We start from the raw sequence: 18,689 nt of genomic DNA on the forward strand, positions 1-18,689 counted from the left end.
TCTCAGAGCCTGTGTTCAATACTAGTATCCCTTTAATCTTCCCGCGTGCCCCTTGCTGCCCAGTGCAGGGCCAACCTTGCAACTGACAATTATCTTGGTCAGCTTAGCGACAATGGCGGCTTGGTTTTCATGCACTTCGCATTTGTAGAAGTGCTTTGCGGTTGCTTTTCTATTCATATTTCCATATATCAGAAGGCTTTTGGGCGTTGCCAGACATAAACTTGTCATCCCCTGAACAAAGGTAGATCTCCGATCGTCATCCGCGGATTCCCAAATATAAATTGCTTGGCATCATTGGAGAGCACCAGAGGGAGTTACTCAAAAGTCGCACAACGACTATTCCTTCATACATCCGCAGTTTCCCGGCGGGGTATCCTTACTGTTATCCTCCGAGTAGGATAAAGTCCCTCTCACCTCATTTATAAATTGGTTGTTCGCTTAATCACTCATATCATAACGTTACATCGTCAAGTGGAACAGAAGGGGGGAAGTGGTGGGTGCCTGAGGCTTGGCAACCCCGGTGGAAACAAACAAACAAACAAATCAGCATTCATTCCTGGCTTTCCTCCCTGACGATCTTCCCCAATTCCTCCAACCCCCCAGTCTTGGCTTGTCTCTCTTCTCAGTCTTCGCTCGCCTGTCCGACGGTGTCCGTCCTGAAAACATGCTTCGACTGACCTTCAGGTCCACCAGGCGAGCCAATCACCTTCCCCAATGGGGGAAATCGGCATGCACATCCAGGCATCGATGGACTGAATCGCATCCCAAGTGGTGAAAGGACCAAGACATTCCCCCTCTCTCCGGAGATATCACGCGAGATGCAGCTCCTCTCCGCTCTGTTCCACAAGAGGCAACCGAATAAATACACCTCCCTTCCCTGCTGATTGCACCTGAATCTCGTCCTCGTCAATCGATCCTTCCCTTCCTCCTCAACATGCTGCCCTCACTCTTCAGCAATGGTGCAGCTCTGTCACTCGCTGCCCTTGCGCTGCTCCCCTCTCTTGGAGCAGCCGAGGTCTTTGAGAAACTAGCCGGAGTCCCCAAGGGTAAGCGATCCCTATCTCCTGTTGCAGACGCGGCGAGCGCGGGCGCAAATTTGGGCCCAGTCGACCTTGTACTGACAATGGTGCTGCGATGTAGGTTGGAAATTTTCGGGCAACCCCAGCGGAAGTGAATCTCTTCGCCTTCAGATTGCTCTCTCTCAGCATGATCTCGATGGGTTTGAGCAGGCGCTCCTGGACATGTCTACACCCGGACACCCCAACTATGGAAACCATTTCCGCACTCACGATGAGATGAAACGGATGCTTCTCCCTACCGATGAAGCCGTCGCGTCGATCCGGGAGTGGCTTGAGTCGGCCGGAATCAGCGACATTGAGCAGGATTCTGATTGGATCAACTTCCGTACTACTGTGGACGGCGCCAATTCCTTGCTCGATGCCGACTTCAAGTGGTATGTCAGCGAGGACACGGATATCCGACGACTGCGCACCCTGGCCTACTCCATCCCTGAGGGAGTGGCTCCTCATGTGAACATGATCCAGCCGACCACGCGCTTTGGCCAAGTCAAGCCAAACAGAGCCACTATGCGCAGCAAGCCCAAGCAAGTTGATGAACAACTCCTAGCATCCGCTGTGCGCGCCCAGAACACCTCGCAGTGCAATTCCGTGATCACACCACACTGTCTCAAGGACCTCTACAACGTGGGAGACTACCAAGCCGACCCCAAGTCCGGCAGCAAGGTCGCGTTCGCTAGCTACTTGGAAGAATATGCTCGGTACGATGATCTCGCCAAGTTCGAACAAAAACTTGCCCCCTCCGCGGTCGGCCAGAACTTCACCGTGGTCAAGTTCAATGGCGGCCTGAACGACCAAACGTCCAGCAAGGACAGCGGAGAGGCCAACCTCGACTTGCAATATATTGTCGGCATGAGCTCTCCGCTCCCTGTGACTGAATACAGCACCGGCGGCCGAGGTCAGCTCGTTCCAGATCTTAGCTCCCCTGACCCGAACGACAACAGCAATGAGCCCTACCTTGAGCTTTTCCAGAGTGTTCTCAAGCTTTCCGACGCAGAGCTTCCTCAAGTCATCTCCACCTCCTACGGCGAAGATGAACAGGTACGAACTCCGGATTTTGTCCCCTGCTATGCCTTATCCTCTTTCGCCTCCCGATTCATCAGTTCGTTCAACCAGCCCACAAGCTAACACTTGATATAGACAGTGCCCAAGTCCTACGCTTTGACCGTCTGCAACCTTATCGCTCAACTTGGCAGTCGCGGCGTCTCCGTTATTTTCTCTTCCGGTGATTCGGGTGTCGGAGCTGCCTGTTTGACAAACGACGGAACCAACCGCACGCACTTCCCCCCTCAATTTCCAGCGGCTTGCCCCTGGGTCACCTCGGTTGGTGCCACTACGTTGACGAACCCCGAAAAAGCCGTCTATTTTTCCTCCGGCGGCTTTTCCGACTATTGGCCACAACCCTCCTACCAATCTGGTGCAGTGGGCAGCTATCTCACCACCCTGGGACCCAAATTCTCTGGGCTTTTCAACAGCTCCGGTCGCGCGTTTCCCGATGTGGCGACCCAGGGCACCAACTACGCGGTCTACGACAAGGGGTACCTCTTACAGCTCGACGGGACCAGCTGTTCTGCACCCACTTTTGCCGGCCTTGTTGCTCTTTTGAACGATGCGAGACTGAGGGCGGGGCTGCCTGTGTTGGGCTTCCTGAACCCGTGGCTCTATGGCGCTGCTACGGAGGGAGAGGGGTTTAATGATATCACCCAGGGAGGTAGTTTAGGTTGTGACGGACGGAATCGGTTCGGGGGCACGCCCAACGGGAGTCCTGTTGTACCGTTCGCCAGTTGGAATGCTACGGAAGGGTGGGATCCTGTGACCGGGCTCGGATCGCCAGACTTTGGAAAGCTGCTTGAGGTGGCTTTGAATGCTTAGTCCTCCGGAAATTGTGTTTCTTTGTTCATATTTTGTCTGGTGTTGAGGTGGAGATATCCGGTCTAGTCCCGAATATGCTTCTTAATGGTCAGCTATGCGGCCAGCGACGTGGTCAGTGATACCATTTCATGAGAATTTATCCCTTTAATATATCCAACTTCGAAGATCATCTCGCACTCCATCAGGCCAACTCATAACTACTGGCAGCTCCTCCAGACAAAAGCCATTTTAATCATGATTGCAGCCAATGTGACCAGGCCACCTGCTGACTCAGCCCGCATATGCCATCAGCACAACTCCGGCCTGATTCAAGATGTCACCGTTAGCAAACCTCCAAATGTGTGCTTGACAAGCACAATACTGCATGTCTTGAGTCCGTTTTCAGACTGAATAGGAATGGACATGACCGGGAATACCCTGTTAGCCGCCCAATATGACTACATCAGTCTTCACATAAAGACACCTGGGGACGCCACTGCTGACGGGTCCAGACTCTCTGGCATTGTTTGTCAACCATGGACGATTCATCGACCTGCTTCCCCTCATCCGCCTGAATACTTCGTACATGCTCGGTTAATGCCTCGTATATGATGATTCCTACCCTTGCTACAAGCATAAATGCATTCGGTTTCGGCCGGCGCCATTGCCTGCATAACAAGTCATGACGTCTCTCGCTATCATCGGTGAAGACCGGACCTGGGGGTGTTGAAGGGGGAAAAGCCTGAAACTCTTTAAATCAGTGGGTTGAAGAATATATAGCTGCAGGAGATCCTGTTCTACTGAAGGCAATTGTCATTTCTTTATTAAGACCTTACACCTGCACATACCAGACTTCCACATTATTTCCGTTACAAGTCAATTTTGCTACGCACAGGATACACTACCTACGATCACGAAGATGCCTCGATGGGTTCCTGGGGCTAGAAACAAGTCCGACTCTTCTCAACCGGAAATGTCGGACAGTTCTCCGCCCACTCGCAATCAGCTGCCAATGCTGCACCTCGCCGACACCGCGCGAAACAATCTCGTCGCGGGGGTCGGCGAGTTCGTGGGCACATTCCTGTTCTTGTTTTTCTCCTTCGCGGGCACGCAAGTTGCCAACACCCCCAAGCCGGCGGATGGTGCGCTGCCGAATACGCCCAACCTGCTTTACTCAGCGCTGTGCTTTGGGTTCTCGCTCATGGTCAATGTCTGGGCCTTTTACCGTGTGACGGGTGGGCTGTTCAATCCCGCGGTACGTTTGAGTATCTCCCCCAAAACCAGGTTCGGAAGGGTTCCTTTATGACATAGAGAGAGTATCGTTCGATTGACTGTGATCCTCCGGTCGCACACAGGTCACCTTGGCCCTTTGTCTGGTTGGCGGCCTGGCGCCGTTTCGGGCAGTTGTCGTCTTTGCCGTCCAGCTCGTAGCCGGCATTGCATCTGCGGGGGTAGTCAGCGCCCTGTTTCCGGGCGCGCTGAACGTTGGAACGAGATTGGGGGGTGGAGCTTCGATCTCGCAGGGTCTCTTCATCGAGGTCTTCCTCACGGCCCAATTGGTTTTCGTCGTCATCATGCTGGCCGTGGTCAAGCACAAGTCCACCTTCTTGGCTCCCGTGGGCATTGGGTTGGTCTTCTTTGTGACGGAGCTTGTTGGTAAGTTCCTCTGCTGTTCTTCTATTCTCAAGTTTCTTCTGTCTACCCCACAAAACGGCTAACAAGTAGTTTTCTTTGCAATGACAAGGCGACTACTACACCGGCGGCTCCCTGAACCCTGCGCGCTCGCTCGGCCCTGATGTCATCAACCGTAGCTTTCCCGGCTACCACTGGATATACTGGGTGGGACCGTTGCTGGGCAGTCTGCTGGCGTGTGGCTTCTTCGCGTTCCTCCGGCTCTTCCAGTACACGACCGTCAACCCGGGCCAGGACTTTAACGAGTGGGAAGCCAAGCAGGGCCCCGGATCGTGGGACTCCTCGATGCATCGCCCCTCCGTTCTCTCAGAAAGCAGTACGCTAGGCAGGGCGCACTCCCCGACGAATGGACGCTATGCCGGACCGGGGCAGCACATACCCCGCGGGGCCGAGCAGGTTTAAGGTGGCGGTTGATGATCGGTCGGCCGGTCCCGGCGGGATGGGAGGACTAGCCGAGCCATGGTACGGTTTCCTGTCACGGCCTGGAAACTATGCTTCTAGCCGCATGCTGCAAGTATGACGGATGACACTGTGGGGGTCAGTAGTTGGCTGCGTTCAGTGATATGGTGTTTAGCCTGGATCTCTTGCTACGGTTCGGTGGAGAGCTTGGTGTTAAATTGGTTGTCTACGTTGTGCATTGCTCTTGCTTGTGCGTGGAGTTTGGCCAGCTGAACTCAAGGAATATCTACTTTCCAAATAATTTCGTATGGATTCATGGACATGGATTCAATAAAAGACTCATATTCTGCCTTTTAGAAGAGAGCAGAGAGCGAAAAAGTAAGCGAGAATCTCGTATTGCACCATTGACTTTATACCTTTTCTTTCCTCTGTAGGGCAGATTCCGCAAGCGGTAACACTCTCCAGCTGGGTTGGCAGTACCACGGAACCCCCATCACTCTCCAACAAAGGTATGCCGGTGGAATTGGCCAAGCGCAGAACAGGTATATCCCACTTCTCCAGTCTCATCGGCCCTTTGGCTAAATCCACGCCAGATCTTGAATGCGAGACCCTGGGCTTTACACAGCAACGATCCTCTTACCTTCCTGCCGCCCACGACGGAATGTCAAATAGTCGGATTTACTTCCATTCCGGTCTTGACTCCCGGTACACATCGCCGGAGTATTCGCCGATTACTGGTATAGCTTCCATTGCTTCAATCTTCGGAGGAGTCTTCTACTCTAGGATTTTAGACGAAGATTTTCTGTTCGACACATGTAGTTCAGCAATTCTGCGGTCTGGGGCTCTAAAGAGCGCCGAGCTCGCTTAGAACTTCATAGTGGCCCCAGGTACAGTACGAGTCTATCTCCTTTCTCTCACGATCCCACCCAGACAGAGCACTGACTATGCCCAGACATAAAGATCGACAAGACTCTCTGTTTCGTGGGGGCTAGATCACAGCATATGACTCGCAAGGAAATCGACATTTCCCGGATATCAGGCCGCTGAGCTCATCTCACAGAGAGAGCAGGATCCTGTACCTGCCGTAGCCCGCGCGCTACCGTGTCAGAAAGATGATTTCGATCGTTCATTCTCCAATGCTCCGCCGCATTGGACGAGGAAAGCATGGCGATGGGTGCGTGCGGGTTGGATATCCAATTCGCTCGCGGCTTTGTTTTCGGCCCTCTGGGGGCCAAAAACATCGATGCCGCTAAAGCCTCGCTGAGCTGGGGAGTTCCCCTGAACACGCGTCGCATTCACTGTTCGTTAAATATGGCTGGTGATTGCTGTTTGGGCTTGTTTTCTCGTGGCACAGCATACCTACAGTCTTTACCCTGAATTTCCCTACCCCAGTCATTCTTTTACCATATATGATGCGTGTGTATATCGGGAAGACCCTGCTGGCAGGGCTTTGGGCAAGTAGTCTGGTCTCACTCTCTTCAGGGCTCTCCCCGTCTTCTCGACCGAGCTCGTCTATCGTTATCGGATCTCAGCCTGTGCATCATGCGTGGTCTACTGAGTTGGATCCGGCGGCAACGAGGGATGCCGGCGATACCGGTTCAAGCACATTCGTTTTTGCTGCGCCTTCGTCGTCGGTGACGCCTAGCTCAGCTCATGTTCAGTCGGCGACTAAGGGGAGTAGTGGTGTAATTGTTACATTGTCAGGTCAATCCTCTGACTCGAGTACCGTCGTTCACCCAAGCACCCCGGTTAACTCGCCCCACAGGTAAGTTTCGTTTGAGGTTGGAACAATGGCATACTTCCAGGTACTGACTGGTGGTAGCAGCAGTAGTCTTGTGTCTAGCTCTACATTTCTTAATAACCCGCATTCTGGCTCTCCTGCGGGACAGTTAAGCTCCTCAGCGGCCGTTGTATCTCATTCTTTCACCCTTGCAGTTTCATCGACTTCGATCACTTCTGTTACAAGCTCAAAGACCCGAACGAGATCCACCATCACTACATCCCTATCGTCGACGTCTGAACATTCCAGATCCACGGTGGCCACGCGCTCTGAGACCTCTGCTGCGGGTTCGACAAGCTCCACTAGCTCCCATATTGCGATACCCTCTGCAGGCTCATCAACTCCAGTTGTCTCGAGTTCTTCGTCGATCGTCTCGACGTCAACTCGCAATTCCCAGGCTTCGATGCAGACTACTCAGTCAAGCTCATCAACAGCTGTTGAGTCAAGCTCTGCCACTGTATCTTCGACTTCAACTCACACATCCAAGTCTTCAACGCTAACAAGCCAGTCAAGCTCAGCAAGCGTTCAATCTGCTTCCCCTAGCAGCACTCAGACAGTCACCACAAGCTCTACAAGCTCTAGTGTCACAACCACCGGAACCGGCAGCATTACCGCCAGCCCTAGCACGATCGAGTCTCCCTCCAGCAGCCCAAGCTCGACTACCACTTCTGCCGTCACGGCTGGCCAATTGTGGTCTACACTGAAGAATCTGTACAAGCTGGTGAAAGAAGCTTATCCTCTGATCAAGAAGTGGATCAAAGACCCCAAATCGGTCAAGGCAACCGACGTCGCGAAACTCCTCTATAGGGTGGTAAAGGTAGCCGACGATGCCAGCGACCTTCTCGCCCCATCTGGCGGTTCCAGTAGCTCGGGAGGTAGCTCTGGTGGTGATGCATGCGGCGGTGGCGGCTTTCTCAGCATTGTCAGCTGCCTCTCGGCCAATGCAGGGAGCATGGCCTCAACCCTCGAGGGAGCTGCTTCGGCTTCGGGCAGCGAGCTGGACGCTGCGATCAGCGAGGTCTCCTCTCTTTTCGACACCTTCGAGACTCAATCGAGTGCTCTGGGTGCTGCTGAGGCCACGTCTTCTAGCATCCTGGCAACACAGACGGAGCCGGTGACAACCACAAGCAGCAGGTCCGATGCGACCACCACGTCTACCTCGTATGCATCCGCTAGTGCTACGTCCACGATAACATCATCCTCCACAACAAGTTTTACTTCAAGCTCAAGCGCGAGCTCGAGCTCGATCTCGCATGTGTCTTCGTCTTCGGTGAAGAGTACAAGTACGACGAAGAAATCTGCAACATCTTCTGCGGTCATGATCGAGACATCCCCATCCTCGTCAAGCACCTCGGCACGGTCTTCGTCTTCCAAGCAGACTGATGGCAGCACTTCGATCGAGTCCACAGCGTTGTCAACGGCTATAAGCCAGTCACGCAGCTCAAGCGTGTCATCGCCGACGACAACCCACACGATCACCGTCTCAACAAACAGCACAGCCCAGCATTCTGCAACCATCACTCCCTCTCCGTCTCGCAACCAGAATGCAACAACCCTAATTACATCTTACACCAGCGCGACGGCCTCCGTCCCATACTGCTACAACTAGTAAGCCTTCCCTTGACTTCTCGTCTCTGCACCCCTGGATCCCCACTAACCCTTCACGCAGCGCGGACCCGCACGCAGGCGCAGCAGGAGTAGACTACTGCATCTGCAGAGTTGGCAACGACTACACAAGCCTACCACTACTGCCCTCGAACTCGGGATGCAGCTACACGAGCATCGCCTTGCCAACGACAACCTCCAAGGCCACCTCCACGACGACAACAAGCAGCGGGCCCTTCACAACAACTGACACAGACGGGGACGTCATCGTGTGCGCGAGCTCGACACTAAGCTACTTCCAATGGTCGACCACGACCTTCACCTACACGCGCTGCGCTGGCACCAGCACCACCGTGCACACAGCCACCCACTCCACCACCACCACGAGCGCCACCCCAACGCCCACCGCCCAGATGCTCATCGCCTACGAGTCCGACTACTATAGCAAATGGGCGTTCTTCACGCCCGACATGGGCTCCTCCGTCAGCTACTGCCACGACAGCCACGGCGAGATGAAGGCCAGCGGCAGCATCAAGGTCAAGAGCCCGCCCTACCCGGATGGCACGTTCAAGTTGAGTTCTTTCAAGATCGATGGTATGAGCGACTGTGTGTATACCGGTACCAGCTCGGACCCGGGCACCCTCAGCTGTCCGGATCTGAGCAGTGAGGTCAAGTGCACTGCGTATTCGGATACTGAGATCCATGATTGTTATGGGTATGTTACTATCAGTATGTTTGTGGGGAAGGTGCTGTGTCAGTGGTGATGTGATGTTGTTCAGCATGTGAGTAGTGTGCGGAGCAGTGGGTTCGGAGACTGTTTTTGCTTTATATGTGTGTATAATTAGATGCCAAGAAGATCTTCTTTTCTTGTATCATCTTCACTGCAGCCCGAGTATAGACACCTCAGTGATATGTGGTCAAAAAAGCGCAAGTCGCGTGTGAAGGAGGTGCGTAGCATTACAAGGCAACTGACAAAACGCCCCCAATCAACCCAAGACAGACCAGCCAGCATCTTATATCTCTTCCACACCAGATACCCCGCAAATGCTAAGCCTTAGGATCTAGCCCGTAACCCAACCATGCATCATCAGACCAGTAAAAAAAAGCATCATACCACCCCCCAAACCATCCATATATCACTCATCCCACAACCCAACATAGCCTTCCAACTCCTCCAAACCCTCCATACCCCCACTCACACAAAACCCACCCACCCTCTCAGTCAATCAACATATCATCCACTCCCACCTACGATAACCACCCTACCCAACCCTATCTCCAAGCAAGGACACGATCCACGATCCTCGTTATCTCTCACCAATCAACCCGCCCGATCCACCACGCCCAGAATCTTATCGCTGCAGCGGCCCTGCATCCACACTAACCCTACAAGGCTTTCTGATCCGGGGTTTTGGTATGTATCCAATTATCTCTGGGTGGTGGGGAGGAGTCTTATCTTTGATATGCTGTTGTGTCCTGGGGATAGGGTCTTGGCGGTGTGATTACAGTCATATCTTAGGTTGAGGTCGGTGTCGTATCTGTGGAGCTGGGGAGGTTTGTGTGCTGTGTGTGGGATTGGGGGGTCTTGGGGTCGATTACTTGTGCTTTTAGGTGGGTATTTGGTTGCGGGTTGGAGTGATAAGGGGTCTTGGTGGGTGCTTGGCGGATGGGGATTCGGATCGGGGGATGAGGATTGGGATGTGGATGTCGTTGTGGAAATTGTGATTCTTGGTTTGCGTCAGGTTTGAGGGTCGAGAGTTTGGAAGGATGAGGTAGATATATTGGGAGGATTCCTCGAGGAGGAAGGTATGTATCTGACTCGGCAGGTTCCTTTCTTGAAGTATCTTCGATATGGCTACGGTATGTGTATCCTCGCTTTTGCTGGTCGGTTTAAATTGCTCATGTCCGGCCAGCCTGTCTACAATGCCTCCATGCCTGAGGGCGGAGACCCGCTCGTGGTCGACGTCAACGCCCAGTACGTGGGTTACGAATACAACTACGTCTACATCGTCACGTGCACCTTTGTCGTCTTCTTGATTCTTCCCGGCATCGGGCTGCTGTATAGCGGCTTGACGCGGCGGAAGTCTGCCATGGCGCTGCTCTTTCAGGCGTTCATGGTTCTTGCGGTGTGAGTGTCCCAGTGGTTATCCCTGGTGACTCCGACCTCCGACGTTGACACTGACGCAGCTCTACCTTTCAATGGCTTTTCTGGGGATACTCGCTGTCCTATTCCAGAGACGGAGGCCCCTTCATCGGCACCCTGAAGAACTTCGGCATGATGGAGGTGCTGGTTGCCCCCTCGCCTGGCTCCGCTGTCCTGCCTGAAGTCGTGTTCTGTCTGTTCCAGCTGCTCTTCTGCGCATGCACGGTAAGTGTCCCGGATGTTTTGACATACCGATGCTAAGAGCTACAGGTGATGATCGTCGTCGGTGGGACCTTTGAGAGAGGTGCCATCCTCCCGTCGCTTGTCTTCAGCTTCTGGTGGGCCACGGTCGTCTACTGCCCGCTGGCTCGCTGGACCTGGAGCAGTAACGGATGGCTGTACAACCTCCCAGCCATTGACTTTGCTGGGGGCGGTCCTGTGCATATCGCTTCGGGAGTGTCGGCCTTGGCCTATGCTTTGATCTTGGGGAAACGGAGAGATTACGGGGCCCCGTCTTTCCGCAAACCCCACAATACAACACTAATTTTTCTGGGAACCGTCTTGATCTGGACTGGCTGGCTTGGCTTTAATGTAAGTCTTAAGAAGGCCCGGGATTTCGCATCTCATCTAACCTTTGATGATCACAGGGCGGTTCGAGTCTCAATGCGAGCATGCGCGCAATGGTCGCCGTCTTCAACACCAACACAGCCGGGTGCACGGGAATCCTCGGCTGGGTGCTGGTGGACATGATCAAGCATCGAGGAAAGTTCTCAATCGTCGGTGCCTGTGAAGGTGCGATCGCTGGTTTAGTCGGGATCACCCCCGCTGCCGGCTGCGTGTCGCTGTGGCTTGCTGCCTGCATCGGATTCATCACCGCCATTGTCTGTTCGCTGTTGCAGAATGTGAACGAATGGATCGGGGTTGACGAAGGCTTGGACGTCTTCAAGCTCCACGGTATCGGTGGGATGGTTGGTGCGTTTCTGACCGGGTTGTTCTCCAGCCAGAAGATTTCCGCCCTGGATGGCAGCAGCATAGCGTCCGGTGCGATTGATGGCAATGGCGTGCAAGTTGGGAAGCAACTGGCGGAGATCTGCGCCATCTCCAGCTACTCGTTTGTTGTGACTTGCGCCCTGCTGCTGATTCTCAAGTACATCCCGGGCATGCAACTTCGTGTTGACGAGGATGCCGAGTTGTTAGGGCTGGACGGAACGCATTTCTTCGATGAGCAGATCGGGGACTGGTCGATTACTCAGGGAGGCACCAGTCCTACTTTGATCGGAGTGTCGCAAAATTCCTCCGGGTCTATAACGAAAGAAGAGTGCCAGATGAAGGGGAGCGGGGTATAGACTGGCTGCAGGCAACTTGTTTTTTCTAATTGTGATCCCAGCTTGATCCCGGCGTGTTTGTAGATCTCTGTGCCAAGTACTGCACGAAAACATTAGATTCGGCTGCATCAACATGGTGGTCGATGGTCTGGACGCGCGGCCCCCTGTCGTTCATCGTATCGCGGCTTCGCCTGAGTAGCACAACGAGATTCGTGGTTGTAAGTCTATATCGCCTGTTGTTGCTCGTGACAGGGATTGCTGGAAGCCGATCGGAAGATGGTTTTCTCGGGCCAGATAGGTGGAATGATGCCATTTCAGCACTGTCGCAGCCTGGTAGGGTACGGTGGAGCCCAGAAGCTAACTAAGAGCGGGTGCATCGTCATTGTCACCAGGTAGGAACGGTGGTCCAATTGCGGTAGAAGTCCAACACATCTGAACCTTTTTTTTTCTAGTGGGGTAAATATAAAGATGGCTGGTCGGTGTCAGGCGTCCAACAGGAGCGATGATGATATTGTTGATAGCCTGGACGGGAGTTGCTGTGAGAGATGGAAAGAGAGGGAAAGAGAGGGGCGGGAAGTGGAGGGAGAGTGCAGTGGGTGGTCGAATGGCCAATCAGCGGGAAAGGCGGTGGACGAGGCGTGCAGAGCTTACGTCAACCCCGGCCGGGGTATTTTCAGTTAATTAATTATGAATAATTTTATCGACTACAACATTCTTGGACCAGGGCAGGCTGGCCGAGACCCTTTCCATTTTCATCTACGGATATTGTTGAGAGATTCTACTTATACAGGAGTGGGAGATAATTGATGATTTATTCTCCATTCTCTTTGATTGTCGCCTAGAGTCATATAGTCATAGATTCATCTATAATTACCACTCCAATCGATACGGACTCCCGGGAACGTGGTGATGGCCAGTCTGGAGACAACGAGAGAAGTCTGGACCATTCCCGAATAGGCTTAACTCCCTCCTGCCGCATCCGTTCCCGTCTTATCGGACTTCATCCACTAAACTCTCTCTGTCACTTTTGCCTTTTTCCTTTCGACCCCTTCTCCTTCTCTTACTCCTAGTCTTCCTAGTCTACTCCTCGTTCGTCTTCGTCTTCTTCCTGCCATTCTTCCTCCCCACTCCTCCTCCTCCCTTACCCCCCCCGTCTCGTCTTCTTACGCTCTTCTCTTTTCCTACCTTTGACTTTCGACTTCCGTCTTGCTTCCTCGTAGCAAGAGTCATTCGTTTTGTCACCATTCTCCCGGCCGACTGTCGCATCTCCCTTATCTGTGACCGACTCCCTCCCGCCTTCGCCGTACCTTTGCGATCGCAACATTCCGCTTTTGTGCATACATTCAACTGCTGACAACGATCGCTACACCTTTGCTCCCCTTATCTGAGTTGGCCATGCTGCTCAGATCATTTACTCATTTATAACTCTAATCATAATACTCTTGTCGCGATCCCCATGGGCAAATGTAAGCCGCCGGTCGCATTCCGCCCCGCTTAAAATTGACTCCAGGGTGCTAATGCAGGGAATCATAGGGCGCTATGGAGTCGTCCTGGACGCAGGCTCGTCCGTATGTTGGACTTTAGACAATCACGCTTGTTGCAGCCACTAATACCTGTATAGGGGACCCGCGTCCACGTTTATCGATGGTTAGACAACGCCGTCGCTCGCAAAGAGGCTGATGGCGATAAACTCAAGTCGCTCCCGGAGATCAAAACAAAATCCCACTGGACGAAGAAAATACACCCAGGTACCGACCCCATTGTCTCACCCAATTTCACGCAACTCGAACATGGAATTAACATCCATCGCCCATAGGAGTATCTTCCTTCGCCAACACACCGGAAGATGTAGGCCACAAGCATCTTGCGGAGCTCCTCGATCATGCCCGCGAAATTGTACCGGACGATTCCCACAAAGACACCCCGATCTTCCTTCTCGCCACCGCTGGTATGCGCCTGCTAGGTGATGTCGAACGAAATGTATTACTTGAGCAGATCTGCTCCTACGTTGGCGCCAACTCGGACTTCATGCTTCCCGACTGCGGTGTTCATATTCAGGTTATTCCTGGGGTGACCGAAGGTCTGTATGGGTGGATCGCCACGAATTACCTCCTGGGGAGCTTCGATTCGCCAGGAGCCCACGACCACGGCAAGGGTCACCATACCTACGGCTTTCTGGACATGGGTGGCGCATCGGCACAGATCGCATTTGCGCCCAACGCGACAGAGACTGAGAAACACGCAAATGATCTGACATTACTGCGGCTGCGCAACATTGACGGATCGGACCAGGAACACCGCGTGTTCGTTACCTCCTGGTTGGAGTTTGGGGTGCACGAGGCTCGGAGACGCTTCGTGGAGTCCTTACAGGCGGCAAGTGCTGTTCCCGATGCCACGGAACTTCCGGATCCCTGTCTACCTGCAGGATTGCGTACCACGCTAGATGGTAAGCCATTTGCGCCGGAGGATGACACCATTCATCTGCTGGGAACTGGCAAGTTCGATGAGTGCTTGCGCCAGACGTATCCTCTACTTGACAAGGATGCGCCTTGTCCGGACCAACCTTGTCTCCTTCGTGGGGTACATGTACCAGCTATCGACTTTGATGTGAACCATTTCGTTGGCATCAGCGAATACTGGCATACGACTCACGAGATATTTGAGATGGGCCATAAAGATAAAGCGTACGACTTCCATACCTACCAAGATCGCGTGCAATCCTTCTGCTCTCAGGATTGGTCGAGCATCGAGACCGGTCTTGAGAACCATCAATGGGGAAAGAAGGTTGATCGAGAATCGGCCTCCGAGGTTTGCTTCAAGGCGTCATGGATCATCAATGTGTTGCATGACGGCATCGGAATCCCTCGTGTGGGCTTGGACGCGATGAAAAGTTCAAGCCACAACGGAACCAAGGAGGTGCTGTCTCACGGTCAAAGCAAGGGCTTCCTGGACTCGTTCCAGGCAACCAAAAAGATCGAGGACACAGAAGTGAGCTGGACTCTCGGAAAGATGGTCCTGTATGCGTCCTCACAGATTCCTATCGAATCTCAAGAGGCACTTCCCGTTGGGTTTGGCAGCAATGTTGCCGGGGTCCCTAGTGACTTTCAGTACCCAAGCGCCGAGTTGTTACCTGATCCCGAAGGAACGCATAACGGATCATGGCGCGATGCCATGCTCGAGGGAAGCTCATCCCGCAGAGTGCCCGGTCTCATTTTGTTCCTTCTTATCCTAGTCGTGGCTGCATTCTTCCTCTGCGGACGCAGCCGCCGACTCAAACTTTACCACAAGGTTCACAATTTTTTTGGCGGAGGCGGCCCCTCCCGTCCCAGCTATCCAAAGAAGCGGAGGTTCCTCGGCGGCAAGTTGCCTTTCTTTGGCCCGAGAAGTCCTACCTACGAGCGCGTCCTTGAAGATGGCGCTGTCGCCTATGATCTTGGTGAGACCGCGTCTAGTCGCAGTTCTTTCGATGGGGGCCGCCCATCAGAAGCGGACTCGTCGAAATTCCCAGCGCCGAAGCGGGCATCGAGCTGGGGAAGCGGTAGCAACACACCTACGTTCAAGTATGCGTTGGACAACTCATCTTCGGTGACCATTGGGCTCGGGATCACTCCGAGTCCGGGTGTCTCAGCAATGGATCGACATGGTCTGGTGGTGAGGACAGAGAGTAGGGATCACCTGGCACCGGTGGCACTGGGTCCGACCACAAATGGACGCCGGTCCCGGGCTGGCAGTCCTTCCCGATCTCATCCCAACAAGTCGCCAGTCATGACCCCTCTCACCGATGAATGATTATCTGTATGATTACGTTTATGCCATCGTGTTGCATTTTCAGGAGTTGGTGTTCGTGCAGCCAGACTAGGGTTGGTTCTTGGTATGATCTTGTCGGAGCATGTGCTCTGGCGTACATAGTTACTGTTCAAAATATCTGTCGAATTAGACCTAGCCAACTTAGTTATGCCAGGTGTCAAATTCACTTAATGAAACATTCTAGCCAGCCGATTTACTAACTGCGAAACGAACATCACGTGCGTAGAAGCGTGGGACTGACTAAGTCCTTCACCGCCCTGGCAAAATCATCCGCGATCCTGAAGCCGTACCGGGCCAGGCGCAACGGGAGCTCCGACATTTATTAACGTTGTATCATCCAACAAAAGCTTGCTTCCCTACTTCTAGACCAGCTGCCTCTCGACTGCCTTCTGTCTTATTAGTGTTTTACGCGCATGATACCCCCATAAACCCGAACCCCATCACCACCGCCACGATGCGCTTGACCGTCGAACTGATCCAAAATTCCCTGTCGTACATCAACCCGCTCAAGGACCGCGAGCTAGATCTACGAGGTGCGTTCTACAACCAACACCACCCGAATATCTGAGAAGACGGATACTACATTCTTGTCTAAGGAGCTGGATTGATTATCGAGTCGTTTGCGCGATGGTGTAGGGCACAAGATTCCCGCGATTGAGAACCTGGGTATAGCCAAGGTGGGTTTCCTCTTTTCCAATTATCTCTATCCCCTGGCGCTTTAGGCCTATGCTAACGGGCAATGCTGGGGATGATAGGACCAAGACGCCATCGATCTCACAGACAACGACATCACAACCCTGGGCAACTTCCCGTTCTTCCCGCGCCTGCACACCCTCCTCCTGGCGCGCAACCGCATCAAACACATCCAACCCACCCTCGCCTCCTCGGTGCCGAACCTCACGGCCGTGAACCTGACGGCCAATGCGGTATCTGAGCTCGCGGACCTCGATCCCCTGCGGGGATTAACTGGGTTGACGCATTTGGTTGTTTTGGAGAATCCGGTTACGAGGAAGGAGGTTAGTTCTCCTCCTTTCCCCTTCTGTTGTGTTGCTCGCCGGGGCTGTACGCGGGAGTACGATGCTAGGAATTGACAGGATTCGCTTTTGTTCGCTGCACCTCGCTAATGCTTAACGCCGCAGCACTACCGCCCCTACCTCATCTGGCGCATCCCCAGCCTGCGCTTCCTGGACTATCAGAAAGTGAAAGACGCGGAGCGCGAGCGAGCCACCGAGCTCTTCGGTACGGCGGAGCAGCCCTCCGCGCTCGCGTCGAAGATCATGGGTGTCAAGTCCCGTACCTTCGATGTGCCCGGTGGTGCTCCTTCTGAGCGCCCCGGCGCTGGTGAGCGCGCGGTGCGCGTGAAGTTGACGGAGAAGGAGCGCAAGCGTGTGGAGAAGATGATAAGGGAGGCTAAGAGTTTGCAGGAGATTTCGCGGTTGGAACGCGAGTTGAATGAGGGCAGGATACCCGGTGGTGCGGTCGATTATGCTGATAGTGGGGATGAGATGGAGTCGTAGGTTTGGGGTTAGATTGTTTTTACTTCAATGGAGTGGTTTTGGGGTCTTCTTTTGAGTTGTGGTGGTTGGATGCACTAGTTGTGTAGTGTTGCTTGGTAGGGTTGGTTGTTGACATGAGTATTGTCTTTGTGCTGGCAGCTTAAGGAAAAGACTGTGTCTATACAGCCAATACAATCTACGGCCTATCCGTATAACTACATCTATCACAATCTACGGATACTAAGTCTGACTCCGCAGTCCAACATCGCAGTGCAGCTGTAGATAAGAAAGCTCACGTGAAGATAACCGGAACAGCTAGATTAACTATAGTAAACGTCATTCATTCACCCGGTCACTCAATGTCCCCTCCATCACCTACATACCTCCCTCACCAAACCCATATCCTCTCATTAAACCCACCACCCAGCACCCTCTACACCACCAACACACAAAAAAGAAGAAAAAAACACCGTGGCTAAAGCAACCCCCCGCCTACAAAACCTCACCCGCCTCCTACGCCCACAATCCCACCACAATCACAACCTCACCTTCACAACCAAAACCACCCCCGATACCCTCAAACCCCCCAAAATGCCCCCGCAATCCCAATCCCAAGCAGCACCCTGGTCCACCGACCTAAAATCCCACCTCTCGCAATCCAAAACCAAATCCTTCACCCTCTCCACCATAACCCTCGACCCGCGCACCAACGCCCCCGCACCCCGCTCCCGCACCTGCGAACTCCGCGGCTTCTTCCCGGAGGTCCTGAGCCTGCACCCTAGCGCCATTGAAGCGCTGAACACCCAGCAGATCGGGCTAAATCCTGAGGGGTTTGAGAGTGATATGCCGGTTTTTACGACTGATGCGCGGATGGCGAAGATCGGGGAGTTTGCCGGGTCTGGGGCGCAGGTTGAGGCGGTTTTCTGGTTGGCGGAGGTGGGGGTGCAGTGGCGGGTTCGTGGGGGGGTTTCGGTATTTGGTGGGGGTGAGGATACTGAGGCGGAAAGGGAGGGGAGGGGGGTGGTTTGGGGGGGTGTTAGGGTTAAAGAGTCTGATGGTCCTGGGGTGGTTGATGGGAATAAGGGGGATTGGTCGTGGGAGAGGATGGTGACGACTTATTTTGCGAGTCATTCGCCTGTTATGCGAGGTTCGGATTGTTCTGTTCCTTTCTTTGTTTGTGCGGGGAACAGGGGGTGATGGGATGGGATGTTAGGGTTGAATGGCTAATTCGTTTGCTACTGTAGGCTCGTTCAGGAACCCCCCGCCCGGTGCCCCGCGGTCCAAGGACCCCCAGAACCCCGATCTCAAGATCGGGCAGAAGGTCCAGGACCTGCGGGATCCGGTCGCCAGAAACAACTTCCGGGTCGTGGTTATTCGGCCCGAGGAGGTGGAGATGTTGGATCTCTCTAACGCGCCGGACGCCGTTCGGAAGAGGTGGACTGCTGTTGGGGATGGAGCAGAGGGCACGTCATGGGAGGAGATTGAGCTGTGGCCTTGAACTGGCAGGTGAAACAA

The 18,689-nt window shown here is 53.7% G+C and overlaps 8 protein-coding genes across 8 annotated transcripts; all 8 read left to right on the plus strand.

Moving 5' to 3' along the window:
* Nucleotides 1–910: 910 nt before the first annotated feature.
* On the plus strand, nt 911–3,088 carry BO97DRAFT_367665 (S53 family peptidase). The gene is made up of 3 exons (XM_025692668.1): nt 911–1,046; nt 1,141–2,117; nt 2,217–3,088. The coding sequence occupies exons 1-3, from the start codon at nt 935–937 to the stop codon at nt 2,946–2,948; spliced, it is 1,821 nt and encodes a 606-aa protein (XP_025552015.1). The 5' UTR covers nt 911–934; the 3' UTR covers nt 2,949–3,088.
* An 812-nt stretch (nt 3,089–3,900) lies between these two features.
* On the plus strand, nt 3,901–5,285 carry BO97DRAFT_389258 (aquaporin; the record flags this gene model as incomplete). The annotated part of the gene is made up of 3 exons (XM_025693702.1): nt 3,901–4,182; nt 4,283–4,583; nt 4,672–5,285. 3 exons carry the CDS (start codon nt 3,901–3,903, stop codon nt 5,019–5,021), a joined length of 933 nt encoding a protein of 310 aa, XP_025552016.1. The 3' UTR covers nt 5,022–5,285.
* Nucleotides 5,286–5,539: 254 nt separating this feature from the next.
* BO97DRAFT_47255 (uncharacterized protein) lies at nt 5,540–6,032 on the plus strand. The gene is made up of 3 exons (XM_025700145.1): nt 5,540–5,560; nt 5,612–5,905; nt 5,971–6,032. Exon 2 carries the CDS (start codon nt 5,680–5,682, stop codon nt 5,884–5,886), a length of 207 nt encoding a protein of 68 aa, XP_025552017.1. The 5' UTR covers nt 5,540–5,560; nt 5,612–5,679; the 3' UTR covers nt 5,887–5,905; nt 5,971–6,032.
* A 150-nt stretch (nt 6,033–6,182) lies between these two features.
* Nucleotides 6,183–9,167, plus strand: BO97DRAFT_424040 (uncharacterized protein; the record flags this gene model as incomplete). Its single annotated transcript, XM_025696934.1, has 4 exons — nt 6,183–6,318; nt 6,501–6,783; nt 6,841–8,406; nt 8,468–9,167. 4 exons carry the CDS (start codon nt 6,183–6,185, stop codon nt 9,165–9,167), a joined length of 2,685 nt encoding a protein of 894 aa, XP_025552018.1.
* Nucleotides 9,168–10,080: 913 nt separating this feature from the next.
* BO97DRAFT_47294 (ammonium transporter) lies at nt 10,081–11,905 on the plus strand. The gene is made up of 5 exons (XM_025700190.1): nt 10,081–10,263; nt 10,317–10,531; nt 10,591–10,771; nt 10,817–11,137; nt 11,194–11,905. Exons 1-5 carry the CDS (start codon nt 10,255–10,257, stop codon nt 11,890–11,892), a joined length of 1,425 nt encoding a protein of 474 aa, XP_025552019.1. The 5' UTR covers nt 10,081–10,254; the 3' UTR covers nt 11,893–11,905.
* A 1,041-nt stretch (nt 11,906–12,946) lies between these two features.
* Nucleotides 12,947–15,862, plus strand: BO97DRAFT_367669 (putative nucleoside diphosphatase (Ynd1)). The gene is made up of 4 exons (XM_025692669.1): nt 12,947–13,337; nt 13,405–13,439; nt 13,493–13,619; nt 13,688–15,862. The coding sequence occupies exons 1-4, from the start codon at nt 13,328–13,330 to the stop codon at nt 15,658–15,660; spliced, it is 2,145 nt and encodes a 714-aa protein (XP_025552020.1). The 5' UTR covers nt 12,947–13,327; the 3' UTR covers nt 15,661–15,862.
* Nucleotides 15,863–16,132: 270 nt separating this feature from the next.
* On the plus strand, nt 16,133–17,229 carry lea1 (U2 snRNP complex subunit LEA1; the record flags this gene model as incomplete). The annotated part of the gene is made up of 4 exons (XM_025692670.1): nt 16,133–16,211; nt 16,315–16,355; nt 16,434–16,694; nt 16,818–17,229. The coding sequence occupies 4 exons, from the start codon at nt 16,133–16,135 to the stop codon at nt 17,193–17,195; spliced, it is 759 nt and encodes a 252-aa protein (XP_025552021.1). The 3' UTR covers nt 17,196–17,229.
* A 563-nt stretch (nt 17,230–17,792) lies between these two features.
* Nucleotides 17,793–18,672, plus strand: BO97DRAFT_309344 (uncharacterized protein; the record flags this gene model as incomplete). The annotated part of the gene is made up of 2 exons (XM_025691198.1): nt 17,793–18,321; nt 18,419–18,672. Coding segments are annotated over 2 exons (783 nt in total), but the record flags the coding sequence as incomplete, so codon positions are not given.
* Between the last annotated feature and the right edge of the window lie 17 nt (nt 18,673–18,689).

This window comes from Aspergillus homomorphus (genome assembly GCF_003184865.1).
Source record: "Aspergillus homomorphus CBS 101889 unplaced genomic scaffold BO97scaffold_15, whole genome shotgun sequence".
Classification (NCBI taxonomy): Eukaryota; Fungi; Ascomycota; class Eurotiomycetes; order Eurotiales; family Aspergillaceae; genus Aspergillus; species Aspergillus homomorphus.

What these genes read in the sequence shown, in the direction of transcription:
- BO97DRAFT_367669 (XM_025692669.1), top strand. An exon ending in TCCTGGACGCAGGCTCGTCC is followed by an intron (nt 13,440 to 13,492) that starts GTATGTTGGACT and finishes ATACCTGTATAG; the next exon opens with GGGACCCGCGTCCACGTTTA. An exon ending in GACGAAGAAAATACACCCAG is followed by an intron (nt 13,620 to 13,687) that starts GTACCGACCCCA and finishes CATCGCCCATAG; the next exon opens with GAGTATCTTCCTTCGCCAAC.
- BO97DRAFT_367665 (XM_025692668.1), top strand. Translation starts at nt 935, where the DNA reads ATGCTGCCCTCACTCTTCAGCAATGGTGCAGCTCTGTCACTCGCTGCC. An exon ending in ACTAGCCGGAGTCCCCAAGG is followed by an intron (nt 1,047 to 1,140) that starts GTAAGCGATCCC and finishes GCTGCGATGTAG; the next exon opens with GTTGGAAATTTTCGGGCAAC. An exon ending in CCTACGGCGAAGATGAACAG is followed by an intron (nt 2,118 to 2,216) that starts GTACGAACTCCG and finishes CACTTGATATAG; the next exon opens with ACAGTGCCCAAGTCCTACGC.
- BO97DRAFT_47294 (XM_025700190.1), top strand. An exon ending in GCGTTCATGGTTCTTGCGGT is followed by an intron (nt 10,532 to 10,590) that starts GTGAGTGTCCCA and finishes ACACTGACGCAG; the next exon opens with CTCTACCTTTCAATGGCTTT. An exon ending in CTGGCTGGCTTGGCTTTAAT is followed by an intron (nt 11,138 to 11,193) that starts GTAAGTCTTAAG and finishes TGATGATCACAG; the next exon opens with GGCGGTTCGAGTCTCAATGC.
- BO97DRAFT_47255 (XM_025700145.1), top strand. Translation starts at nt 5,680, where the DNA reads ATGTCAAATAGTCGGATTTACTTCCATTCCGGTCTTGACTCCCGGTAC.